Below are 13,335 nucleotides of genomic sequence, written 5' to 3' on the forward strand. Positions count from 1 at the left end.
ATTTTTATTTTATTTTCTATTATTTATTTATTGTTTCCGCAACTGTACATCCATATTGTATTTGCATTAAAGAGGAAAAATTAATTCTAAACTTTCTCAACATTTCTTTCTTTTAATTAATTAATTATTATTTATTTTGCATTTATATCAATCAAATTAATTACAACACTTTTACTCATTTTTCCTATATGGAAACAAATTCACTATCCACTATCTTTTCACCCTTCGTCTTTGTTAATTTTAAACTTTTTCATTATTCATAGGCTAATACAAACTTATAAATAAAATTTTGCTATTTTAAAAAAATCCTATCTAAAATGTAAAATTACTAATTACACTTTTATTAATTATTATTAAACGAATTTAAAGAAATATATTTAAAGTTTTTTACAGAAGAAAAATAATAATCCATTCCTAAGGTAATCTCGAAATCAGTATTGAATGAAGACACGGATTTCGTACATGTGTGGACACATGTATCGTATACTCCATACATGACATCTGGCAAGCATGCACGCCAACTCATCAAGTGATAATACTATTGAGTATTTTATATTTATAAAGTACAACACTGTTTGTTATTTTTGTAAAAATATTTTTAAAATTATATTTATAATTTCTTTTGAATAACTAATAGTATGAAAAATATTACAGATATAATCTATTAAAGTTATACTCTGCTTTGATTCTAAAAAAAATTGCGTTTAGATTCTAAATATTAAGGGTAGATTTTTAAATATAAATTAAGTACAAAGATCGGTAAAACTTAAATGAAAAGATTGACGTTATTGCTTGTTTGAAATAAATATAAAAATAGTAATGTTTGAAATTGATAGAGAAAATATTAGTTTAATAATAATTCATAAACAGCTAATGATAAGTGATTTTATTAAAAAAATCAGTACAGGTGAAAATATGTTTTGATAAAATAATTAACTAAACAAAATCCTAATTGATTTTATTATAAACGTTTAAAAAATATGTAACAGAATTAACAAATAAATAATTTCATAAGGAAAAAAGGCAGTTTTGTGAATGTTATTCTGTATCAATTTATATGAAATCAATTTAATAAGTGTAATAAATATTTATAATAATAATATCATAAAAATTGAACAGGATTATTCATAAAAACAAATATAACCTTGTAATAATAATAATAATAGTAATAATGAGCTGACTAGAAACGTTTCAGAATCCCTAGAACAATTTATTGCAGCCAACCACTATAATAATTAAAAAAATACTTTCATAATTTTTAAAATTGTATATAACTCTTAATGATATATTTAATTATGGATTTTAAAAATAAATACACATAATAAAAAGTAAATGATGGTATAAAAAAATGGGATTGTGAATGTATCATTATCAATAATAATAATACATGTTACACAAATTCAGAATTTCAATAAAGAGCAACACAGTGAATAAAAAAATCAAACAACGTTAATTAATATAATCCTTATGGAGATCTTGATATCTCTTTTATTATTACTTTAATAAACCAATAATTTATTATAGCTGTATCAGGCAGTAATAGTACTATAAAAGGGCATAGCCTCACCTAATTGGCAACAGATAAAGAAAATGGAGGAAGCACTTATGGAGGTGGTGAAGAACAAAGCTCAAGTTGGTTCTTCTCCTGCAACAACATACTGTGTTACTGGAGCAACAGGGTACATTGGTTCATGGCTTGTGGAGACTCTTCTTCAAAGAGGCTACACTGTTCATGCCACTGTTAGAGATCCTGGTTAGTATACAGTAACCTTTTTTTTTCTTCCATCGATACACAGTTTTTCACTTCCTACACTCATTCTCTCAATAAACCTGCATGTGCTTTCTAAGTGATTAATCTTACCAATACAACTCCATCTCCAATGCACTAAGTTTGTAAGAAAAAATTTAACTAGATGTAAGAAAAAATTGAAGTTGATGTTAGGAAAATCAGAACTAATTTTCCCCCTTCATATTCGTGGAAGTAATAATGAATAAAAATAAATAAATCAAGATAGAATAATGATACCTAAGTTGTTCTTTTCTCTTACTTGTTTTTTTTTTTTCTTTACAAGTTTTCTTTATATAGAAAATAAAAAAAAAACTTTTTCATAAAAAAATAATAGATAATTAATGTTTGTTATATTTTCAAGATACCAAAACACTATTTTTAAACTTTTAGGTTGAACTTCAAAAATTTTAAGAGAGATACAATTTCAAAAATTTTGAAAAGTTCATCATTTAATATATTCAATTGATTAATTATCAATATTTGGTTTTCCACTAAATTAAGAAAGATTCCAATGATAAATTTTGAAACTCTTTTTTAGAACACTCCAATACTAGAGTTGTTACAATTTTTATAAAGAAAATATTGCACTTCTAAATTTTGAGTACTTATGTGATGATTCTGAAATTTTGAGTTTTGTTGCCATTTTCTTGATATTTTTGTTAGAAATGGAGGTTGGACCCTTCTGAAAGGTGAAATTGATGTTATAGTTATTGCGATCACAAATCATCAACTGAACACATAATGGTTGAAAAGAATACGTATTACACAATCAACATAATAAGACTGTGATTGTTGTGAAGTGTATATTAAATTTCAGAAATTTAACTTAATCTTTGATTTCATATTGTTGTATGTTTCTTTTACATTGAATGAAAATAAACCAGACAAAATAACCTTCCAAGTTTCAACGTTACGTTACAGAGTGAACAATCAGTAATTAATTACTGCCTAACATTGTACTTAGCTTAATTTATAGTACCTTTAATTAATGAGAAAATTTTCATAAATTTATTGCATGTCTATAAATGTACAGACACATTTGGCATTTTGTTCTGCCTTTCTTTTTCATTATTTAGGGAAAGTAATAATAATTGATATAATTTACTAAAACAATACTTTCGATTTATTAAGAGAGATTTGAGTTTATTAAATATATTTATTTTATTTTTAATTTGGAAAATAATATTAATTGATATATTAATAGTGGTATTTTATAAATCTCGTGTGGGACTCGTGGGAAAATTGATAATGGGGATATGGGATGTGTTCTATGCAAGCGTATTTCTTAAATGCTTTTTTTTATATCTCAAATATCATCTTTAATTATTGTCAAAAATACCTGGTTTACTCAAATTTAATTTTCTTTAATTACTGTTAATTAAAAATCATCCATATTTGATCGATAAAACATATTTTATATTTTTTAATTTATTTTTATTTGACGAAAAATAACTCTCATTAATAAATAGGTTTTAAGTTACATAAAAATTTATATCTAATTATAAAAGTACACAAATTAAATATATTTTTAATTTATGTAAAATGACTCTATTGTAGGAAAATTCTTTAATTATTTTTCTCTATAAAATTGAAAATAATTACTTTTAATCCTTAATATCATATAACACTAGCTAATTATATATTTAATAAGAAAACTACTGAACAAAAAACATACTTATTTAATATTTTGACAATTTAAAACTTAGTTATTCTTACTACTAAAAATACATTACAATAATTTATAATTATTTAATTAAATCAACATAATATTTTATCAATTGATGTTTGGTACTTTTTTTTATATTGTTTAAATAATTTAATGCACCAGAAAAGTCATTTCATCTGCTATCGTTATGGACAAGAGGTGATCAATTGAGAATTTTCAAAGCGGATTTGAATGAAGAAGGGAGTTTCGATGAGGCTGTAAGAGGCTGTGATGGCGTTTTTCATGTTGCAGCTTCAATGGTATTCAATGTGGATCAGAAAGAAAACACTGGTAATGTCATGATCAATGCTTACAATGGAACTTAAAGTGAAATACACACAGAAAAATACATTTTTAATGACACTTGTGCCTTGTGTGAATTGAACATGCAGAGGCCTATGTTCAAGCAAAGATAATTGATCCTTCAATCAAAGGTACCTTAAACCTTCTAAAGTCCTGCATGAAATCCAATTCTGTGAAAAGGGTTGTTCTCACTTCTTCAATAAGTACACTTACTGCCAAAGACAACAATGGGAAGTGGAAACCTGTTGTTGATGAATCTTGCCAAATCCAAAGTGAACATGTGTTCAAAACACAAGCAAGTGGATGGGTAATTAATATTTTTCCTGGTAGCTTTTACTGCACAATGTTAGAAACTTTAGAACCATATGCAAACTATTCGGGTTTCCTAGCTAGTTTGCACTTGTATAGTATCTTTGCTTTCTTTTGAGAATTTCTTCACTGTGGCAGGTTTATGCACTTTCAAAGCTTCTAACAGAAGAAGCGGCATTTAAGTTTGCAAAAGAGAATGGCATTGATCTTGTGTCAGTCATAACAACCACTGTTGCAGGCCCATTCTTCACTGCCAGTGTACCATCAAGTGTTAAAGTGCTACTGTCACCAATAACAGGTTATCTTTTTAACCTTCATCTATGTTGATAGACTGTTATTCATCTAGAGCCATTGAAAAATCATCAATATATTTGGAAAACTGGTTTTCCAACTTAATTTCAGAAATTTGGTCATCAAAGACCATAAACTTCTTGTTTTGCATAAGTTTCTTGCACACCAAATCCTCCAAAAGCATTGAATGAATCTCTAGGACTCTTTGTGCATCATGAAATAGATAACACAATGTTTATGAGTTAATTGTCATGTCATATCCTTTTGTCTGACCATATGATTTTTTATGAATAGGTGAATCTGAATTCTTCAAGATATTATCTGCTGTAAATGCACGAATGGGGTCAATTGCTTTAGCTCACATTGAGGATATATGCAGTGCGCATATTTTCCTAATGGAGCATTCTAAAGCAGAAGGTCAATACATATGCAGCAGCCAAAGTTGTTCATTGTTTATGTTGACTAATCTTCTTACCAAAGAGTATTCTTACTCAAATAAGAAAAGGTAATGTTCTTCCCTTCCAATTTCTTTTTTTTTTCAATTGCTTATGTTATTCTTATATACACATGCAGGATAGCTGAGAAAAATTATGATAAAGTTCCTGAGATTTGCTCAAAGAAATTAAAAGATCTGGGTTTTATTTACAAGCATGGAGTTGAAGATATAATCCACCAGACAATTATATGTTGCCTAGATCATGGTTATTTACCTCCCATTAGACAATAGTCTTTCAATACCTTTAAAAACTTCTGTACAATTTTGTGGTCACAAAAAATAAATGAAGCCATATTTTGAAAGATCAAGTTCCTTCTTGAATATTTGTATGGACAAAAAATTGTATCGTTTCTTTAAATGCCTCATGGTCCTATTCTCCAAGTAGAATTGGAATTTCACAGAGTGTGTTCAATACAGGTTTGCACCAAGATCAGCAAAAATTACAGATAAAATTCTAATTATTACTAAAAAAACAACACTTAAAAAAACACTGAATGCACTAACTACATATAATTTTTGTTTGACATGTATGTGTTATTTAATCTGAACCTTTTTACGAGAAGTCATGGTCATCATTAATGGTGGTCTGTGCCATTTATACCCATCAGAAGAATGGTGACCACATTGTTTGTTCAAACAAAGTAGAATTTGAACCAATAATGGTTACTGTTCTTCCTTCTGTCTTTGTCTTCTGGTTTTTTGGGTCTTCACGCGCATTGGTCTTCGATTAGTTCAACTCTTCCTTTTACCGAGATGAGTGGGGGAATCTGCAAAGGCACTACGACGATCAAGTTAGTTTGGCTACAAGGTACAGGTGAGCTGAGGGAGTGAAAAATTACCTGTCGTTGGGGTCTTCTCTGTTATTTATACATTTTGGATGGGCCCCAACTGTCATGGACCTGCTCGTGGGTCCAAAAGAAGGCCCAATTACGCCTTAATTATGATTTATCGCTGACCTGACTTAATTACCATTAATTGTGGTTTTACGGGTTGTGTTTGAATTAAGGAGATTATTCGGCCTTCTCAGTCATTCGGCCATGTCGGTCTTCTCGGCAATCCGATAGTACTTTTTTCCCTCAGGCTCGAGTGAAGCGATTTAATCTGTAAAAGAAAAATTGTTTTATCTTTGACTAGATGGCCATCCCAGGTCATATGCCTCTCAAACCCTAGTAGAGGAACTCTATCTAAGGTCTTATATGGCTGATAGATCGGGAAGCCGCTACTTCGTGTGATTGGCTTCTCCACATGAGTGCTTTACTATGTGATTTGACATATGCACTGAAAGCCGAGTAGAAGAGTTCATTGGTGCGTTCGAGGTGCATGGATGTGACATGTTGTCAAAAAGTGCAAAGTCGCGTGATCTGGATCGTTGATGCCAACTTGATCCAACGTGGAGATCAAGTGTGATTGTTCGTATTCGCCCTTTCCTCCCCCTATAAATAGGGGTGGTGGTGGGTTCCATTGTTCACGCATAAACTATGAATTTGCTCTAATAATCCGATAGCCGAGTGAATTTCCTTATAATCTGTGTGTACCGGTTGAAGAGTCTTCAGAGGTAACCATGTCTTCCCTTTCTGTCATCACTTTATTTTCATCTGTGTCCGGGGATCCGAGAAAGGGAAGGCCAATGGCCTTAGATGTTAGTTATAGTGATACCGAGAGCACTAAGAAGTCCTCTCGGGCTGTCGGTCCTTTGAGTAGGAATGACTCAGAGCCCGTAGTGTCGTCTTCTTCTTCCCTGAGTGCCTATGAGAGAGAGGAAACCCGAAAAGCCGATTATTTGTGGGTAGGTAATAAAGTTTGAGGGATTTTCTCTAAGTATTGAGAAACATCTATGCTTCAATCTTTTGTCGAGAGTGTAGATATCGTTTTAGAGGGTTTGTCGAATGATGCTTTAGTATTACGTAGGAGTAGAGAGTGTGAAACTGTTTGTCTGGGTAGGGGGAGAAAATCCAAAGAATTTTTCTATTTTTATTCTTGTTTGATCTCGGACATTCATATCCGCTTTCCTTTTGATGAGTTCACCATGGAGGCAAATCAAGAAGAGCATACAGTGATGATTCATCCTTAAGCTTATCATCAAAGGAAGATGAAGAAGTCAATATGTGTTTTATGGCAAAGGATGAATTCGAATCAAGCAGTGTAAGTTCCAACACTTCAATTAATTTTGAAAACTACAACCAACTTCTCAATGCTTTTAAAGAAACTCATGAAGAAGCTAACAAGATGACCCTTTCAAATAACCGGTTGAAAGGCTTGAATAATTGGTTGAAAAATAGAGTCAAAGCATTGGAAGAAGAGCTAGAAAACTTGAAAAATGATTTTGAAAATCTTGAATTGATTTACAAAAACTCTTCTTGCAAATGTGACTCAAGTGTTTGTAAAAATTGTGAATCTCTTGAAAAGAAGGTTCACTATCTTGTGAAAACTATGGATAAGTTTTCAAAAGGAATACCAAATTTTGAGACTGTTCTAGCATCTCAAAATTTTGTTTTTGGAAAATCTGGATTGGGTTTTAATCAACAGAGCAAGAAAAGTGGTATTTCAAAGCCTTATTCAACCATCGGGGAAAAACAACCGATTGAAAAGTTGAAACAACCATGGTCGAAGCCTCCTAAACACGTAAACAAGGGCCAAAGCTATCTTCTCAATCATATGATATCTGGTATTGACGTCTTGTAATAATCGTTTTACAAAATAAATCGACTTCTGGTCAGTTGTGCCTTGAACAATTGTGGCACTCACGACTTTTGGCGACGCGACAAGGTATACCACCAAGGGAAGTCCTGAGATAGGTTTACTTAACACGGGAGGTTGGGATAACGTTTGCTTGACACCTTTGAACGCTTCCTCGCATGTTTCGTTCCACGAAAACCTTTCGGCTTTTTTCAAAAGCCATAGAATTGACTTTATCTTGTCTGCCAGACTTGGCATAAACCTATACAACGATGTCAACCCTCCGACTAATCGTTGGACTTCTTTCAGGTTATTCGTACTCCTCATGGTTTCCAAGGCTTGACATTTATCTGGGTTTGCTTCAATTTCTCGACTAGTCAGCATGAAACCATAAACTGGCCACCCTCTACACCAAACACGCATTTCTCCGGATTAAGCCACGGTAATTGTTTAAAGACGTGAAGAATGCATCAGAGCTAAAGTTTCTATTTTAAGCATATAACACATTGAAGATGAATATCAACATGACAGATTGATAAATATATTGAAGTAAAGAGGATTGAAGCTACAATATTCATATATGAGGAACATAAAGAAAGAATTTGAAATGCCTCACATGTCAAGAATGCACAAAGATCAATAAGAGCAAAAGAATACTTGGTGTACCTAAGGAGGTTGAGAATTCTTGGTGACCTAAAGAGGTGGAAGAATACTTGTGTACCTTAAGAGGTAGAGAATACTTAGTGATAGACTATTGAGCGAGTTGCTTATGAAAAGGAGTATTCACCGATGAATGTTGCTTGTATGGTTGAATCTTTAAGTATACCCAATCACTATAGTTAAATTCTCAATCAACCCTTTTTCTTGTTATGATACATCCACATTCTTTGTTGAGCTTTGAAGGATTCTCTTGTAGCAGTATGTCAATTTGTTCCCTTGTTTCCACAATGTAATCGATATCCTAAACAAAAGTTTCTCCACATCAAATCAAGAATAGTAGGAACATAATCACATAAAATTTCAAAAGGTGTCTGTTGTGTGGTTGTATGAAACTTATATTATACCAAAGTTCAGCCATAGGTAAATGATATGTCTACCTTTTAGGTATACTCCTTATAGCACACCACAAATAACTTCTAAAATCTTATTAAGGTTCTGAGTATGTCCATCTATGAAAAACAATGAATCTTAACAATCTAACACCACGTGGCTGCATTAAAGCTAGTTCAAAAAGCACTCATAAAAATTTGTATCACAATATGAAATTTCTATCTCTGGCTAACCATGTAACCTAACTACTATGCAACCTAAGTACTGTATTCATGAATATTTCTACTACTTTCGTTCCACCAAAAGGATATGCTAAAGCTATGAAATGAGCATATTTAATGATTATATCTATTACTAATAATATGAGATTCATGGCATTGGACTTAGGCAACCCCTTAATTAAGTCTATAAAAATAGACTTCAAAGCTTTGATAGGAATCAACCGTTGAAGAAATCCTGCAAGTAATCAATTTTCAGTTGAAGAAATCCTGCAAGTAATCAATTTTAAGATTTTGAACATAAAGATATATATAAATAAACTTTTGCATTATAATTTTATCTTGATGATTCTCTTTTTAGTTCTTTTATCTCCACTTTTTCCTACTAAAAAAATCTGGAAGTACATACATATTATCTATACGAATACAAATCCATAAATTCAATGTAACTTATTTAAAATTTAATTAAAAAATAACTAAAAATATTATTAATATTTATAATAATGATTATATTTATAATATTTATAATATTTATAATATTATAATATGTATAATATTATAATATTTATAATTTTATAATATTTATAATTTTATAATATTTATAATATTCATAGGACACTTATTTATTCATATTCTATCCTATCATAAGTTATTATAGGAAATATTAGCTTATACATATTGTCAAGTAATATTTGTTAGAAGGTAGATTTTCTTTAATATTTTTTACACAATTATATAGCGAATTCCTTTACAATTTTTTTTTTAATTAAAGACTCAATTTCATGATCTATAAAAAACAAGACGGTGTATATAAAACTAAAAAGGGTAATTTTTTTAAAAAAGGATGTCATAATCTACCCACCCCTTCGGAGACAAATTCGATAGAGTGTAATACATAAGTAAATATTATATGTTCCCAATAGGATCATGTATGTCTTGTAACAACCTAGTTGTCATAAAAATGGTGCAAAATGTGAATCATGTAGGTCTTCCAATGGTGTGGTGTTGGTAGAAATGTTATAGAATGTAAATGGTATGTGCATTTGGCTCAAGTGAATTGTGTACATCTACTATGTTGTGATGGTAGAAATGGTACAAAATATGAATGATAGCAGAAAATATGACAGTTAGGAATGATGAAGAGTTTTGATGTTGATGAGGATTCTTAGATGCCTCTTTTCTTTATGTCAATTCTGATTCATTTATTCTCCATTTCTCAATAATATATAATGTTGGGAGTTGCTATATTATGATAATAACTATTTCTCATGCATAATCAAATATTTCATTCACTTATTTTTAATTTATTTTGCAATTACAATATTTCTTTCAATTTAAATTGGTTGGAAAACAAAAACCTAAAATTCAAACACCAACTTAATAATACTTTCATCCAAAATGGGGACAATCACCATCTACTTTCATATCCAGACTTCAATCCAACCACATACATCATCTGGACCGTCCGTAAATTAACACAATCCAACGGCAGTCATCGTCAATCCGCGTCGTTCACTCTCATTGGCCCAATTTCCACGCCTCGCACTATATAAACCTGGCAATGCTCAAAGTACCCAAATACCACTTCTTCTCGTATTCTATCAGCCATCTGAAAGCTTCGTCGTTTACCCTTCTTGTTTCTTAATTGTCTCGCAATTAGATCACAGTTAATAAATGGCAGGTCGAGGTAAAACCCTAGGATCGAGCGCCGCCAAGAAGGCTACCTCCCGGAGCAGCAAAGCCGGTTTGCAATTTCCCGTCGGCCGTATTGCTCGTTTCCTCAAGGCTGGAAAGTACGCCGAGCGTGTCGGTGCCGGTGCTCCCGTCTATCTGGCCGCCGTCCTTGAATATCTGGCCGCTGAGGTAATTTCTCATCTACATCTAATTTGGTTTTGATTAAAGTTTTTCATCTGATAGATCTAGGGTTTCGAAATTTGATTCGGTTGATTTGTCCTTTTTTGCCTGCATGTTCAATTCTATCAATTGAATCGACAATAATTAATTTTTGATTTCTTTTACGATTGAACGATTTTGGTGTGTCTGATTTTCAGGTTCTTGAGTTAGCTGGGAATGCTGCCAGAGATAACAAGAAGACCCGAATTGTGCCTCGTCATATTCAATTGGCTGTGAGGAATGATGAAGAGTTGAGCAAGCTTCTTGGGGATGTCACCATAGCTAACGGTGGTGTTATGCCCAACATTCACAATCTTTTGCTTCCAAAGAAGGCTGGTGGCTCATCCAAGGGTGCTGGTGCTGACGATGACTCCTAAGTATTGGGATTTAATTTTTGTGAACTGAGGCTGAAATTAGATTCTCCATTGTCTTACTGTTTTGTAGTTCTTGATCTTTGTGTTCTGTAGTTTTAGTTAGTTTCTCAGGTAGTGATTATGTGAATAGCGGAAGCTCTTACTGTTCAAGAAAGATTGTTGGAAATTTAAATCATTTGACATCATCTTCCAATCTCGATCTAGTCGTAGATAACATCTGTTTGTGCAGAATTTGATCATGAATATTATTATCGTGTTTTCTGTTGAAGGAATTACTCTTGAAATTTTTGTGGGTTTGTTTGTTTTTTTTTTTCTTCAGAGTTGGTTCTTGCTTCAACACTAAATAATTTCTGTCGGAGTGAAATCTAGTAGTGTGTTTATTAACTGTTTGACTTGTTTCTCTAGTTCTACTAGTTGTATTATCAGGTGAACAATGTTTGGGTTGATAAGTATGAACCCGTTGGAGTTAATTTCAATGATTTTTGATAAAGCAATTATGTTTTAGAATCTAGCACTATGGTGTTTTTGAAATCTTATGGTGGAAAGAGCGAAATAGAACCTGTTTATTGTGGTGGATGCACTAATTTTTTTAGTCATTTTCTTGGTTGCTTCCTCTGTGATGTTTTGAATAGGCTATAGTAGAAAGTTTGATTAATTCCCTTCAATTCGTGTTTGGAATTTAACTGAACAGAAAATCAAAGCATTTGAAGTTTAGACTTTACTGGAACAGGTAATTAAAAAGAGGCTTGGGTTGTTTTGCCTGTTGAAAGTTTTGTATTGTTGAAATATTCTGAAATGCTTAGTTCTTAAAGTGCACGAGGTGTTATATAATCCTTTTATGCTTTTGAGATTTAATAGAATTTTGTAGCCTATGCCTTAACATTGTAATTCTTTGTTATTTCTTTTGGTTTCATAGGATTAGAATAAATTTGCTTTTTCTTATGCAGGACTCATTTCTGAATCTCTCTTATAAATATCCTATGAGATGCTGAATGCTGAATAGAAAATTGTTGTGTGAAATGCGGAATAGAAAATTGTTGTGAGATGCTAAGGACCTTCTGCAGAGAAATTATATTTACATCATTAAAAATTCAATAATATTAAGTAATGGAATAAAAAAATACGATTTTATGTAAGGTTGTGTTTGGAAAACAAGTAAAAATAATATAATGATATTAACTTTTTAAACAATATATGGAGTAGAGAGCATTATTACAATGAACCAGGTTATTGTCCGGTCCAGTGCTTATGGTGTTTCTTCTTATATATCCATGGGCTTTTGTCAACATTTTTATTATATTAAGATATATACAATTTTATTACTAGTAATTAATCAAAAAATATATAATTTACTAACTAATATTTCTAAACAGACCTATAATACAATACTTTTACAATAAACTACTTTTCAAATCTAATTTTTAATAAAACATTTTTTGGTTTAGAATGTAAGTAAGTTTTGAGTTTATCTTCAACTAGAATGATTTTTTTTAGGTATTTCAACTGCATACATTATACTTAAATTAATTTTCTATTGGGGTATACTATGTCATAAGAATAAAGTTCTTTTCTATCTTAATATCTTTGATTGTTAGCAAATAAAAAGTTTATTGACAATATAATAAGATTTATAAAATCATTATATTAAAATGAGATGTTAAGAGATCTTAAAAATAATATTGAAGTAATTTCTGTAAATTAAGGCTTCATAATAACTTTTGCAATCAAGATCACCCTATATATTCAACCAAGACAAAATCTTACTATAATAATTTATTTAAATAAATATAGAAATCTTCATCAATAATATAGTATTTTACACTAATATTACATTCTTTTCATTTTCAAAGGATAATTTTAGAATAAATATTATCAAAACATGTTTTATTTATATATCATATATATATATATATTTATATTTTTAAGTAAATATATATTTATATGTAAATTAATTCGATATCGGTGAAGAGTAAAAATATCATTGACGAAAAAGTAACCAATGTTGTTTTAAATATTAGAAATCATACAAACAAAATGTTTTAAAAGTTTAGAAAGTTAGAGGGAGAGAGACAGTGCAGTACTTTGAATAAGATGAAACTGAAGTCAATATTTTCTTAGAAATATTAAATGTTTTGAATAACTTTTAAATTATACATAAAAAATGTGGTGCAAAAAGAAAAGAGAAAAATTTATTTTGATTTTAATTATTAGTTTATATTGTAATATCAAAT

General features: G+C 30.6%; 2 protein-coding genes across 2 annotated transcripts; both read left to right on the forward strand.

Annotated features, from left to right (window-relative positions):
* Positions 1-1,586: 1,586 nt before the first annotated feature.
* On the forward strand, positions 1,587-5,305 carry LOC137835327 (putative anthocyanidin reductase). Its single transcript, XM_068643796.2, has 6 exons — positions 1,587-1,753; positions 3,618-3,785; positions 3,887-4,104; positions 4,245-4,404; positions 4,692-4,902; positions 4,971-5,305. The coding sequence occupies exons 1-6, from the start codon at positions 1,591-1,593 to the stop codon at positions 5,122-5,124; spliced, it is 1,074 nt and encodes a 357-aa protein (XP_068499897.1). The 5' UTR covers positions 1,587-1,590; the 3' UTR covers positions 5,125-5,305.
* Positions 5,306-10,416: 5,111 nt separating this feature from the next.
* LOC137835328 (putative histone H2A.3) lies at positions 10,417-11,372 on the forward strand. Its single transcript, XM_068643797.2, has 2 exons — positions 10,417-10,700; positions 10,889-11,372. The coding sequence occupies exons 1-2, from the start codon at positions 10,512-10,514 to the stop codon at positions 11,105-11,107; spliced, it is 408 nt and encodes a 135-aa protein (XP_068499898.1). The 5' UTR covers positions 10,417-10,511; the 3' UTR covers positions 11,108-11,372.
* The last annotated feature ends 1,963 nt before the right edge of the window (positions 11,373-13,335 follow it).

The sequence above is a fragment of the Phaseolus vulgaris genome, chromosome 5 (genome assembly GCF_051622355.1).
Source record: "Phaseolus vulgaris cultivar YP4 chromosome 5, ASM5162235v1, whole genome shotgun sequence".
In the NCBI taxonomy this organism is placed as follows: domain Eukaryota; kingdom Viridiplantae; phylum Streptophyta; class Magnoliopsida; order Fabales; family Fabaceae; genus Phaseolus; species Phaseolus vulgaris.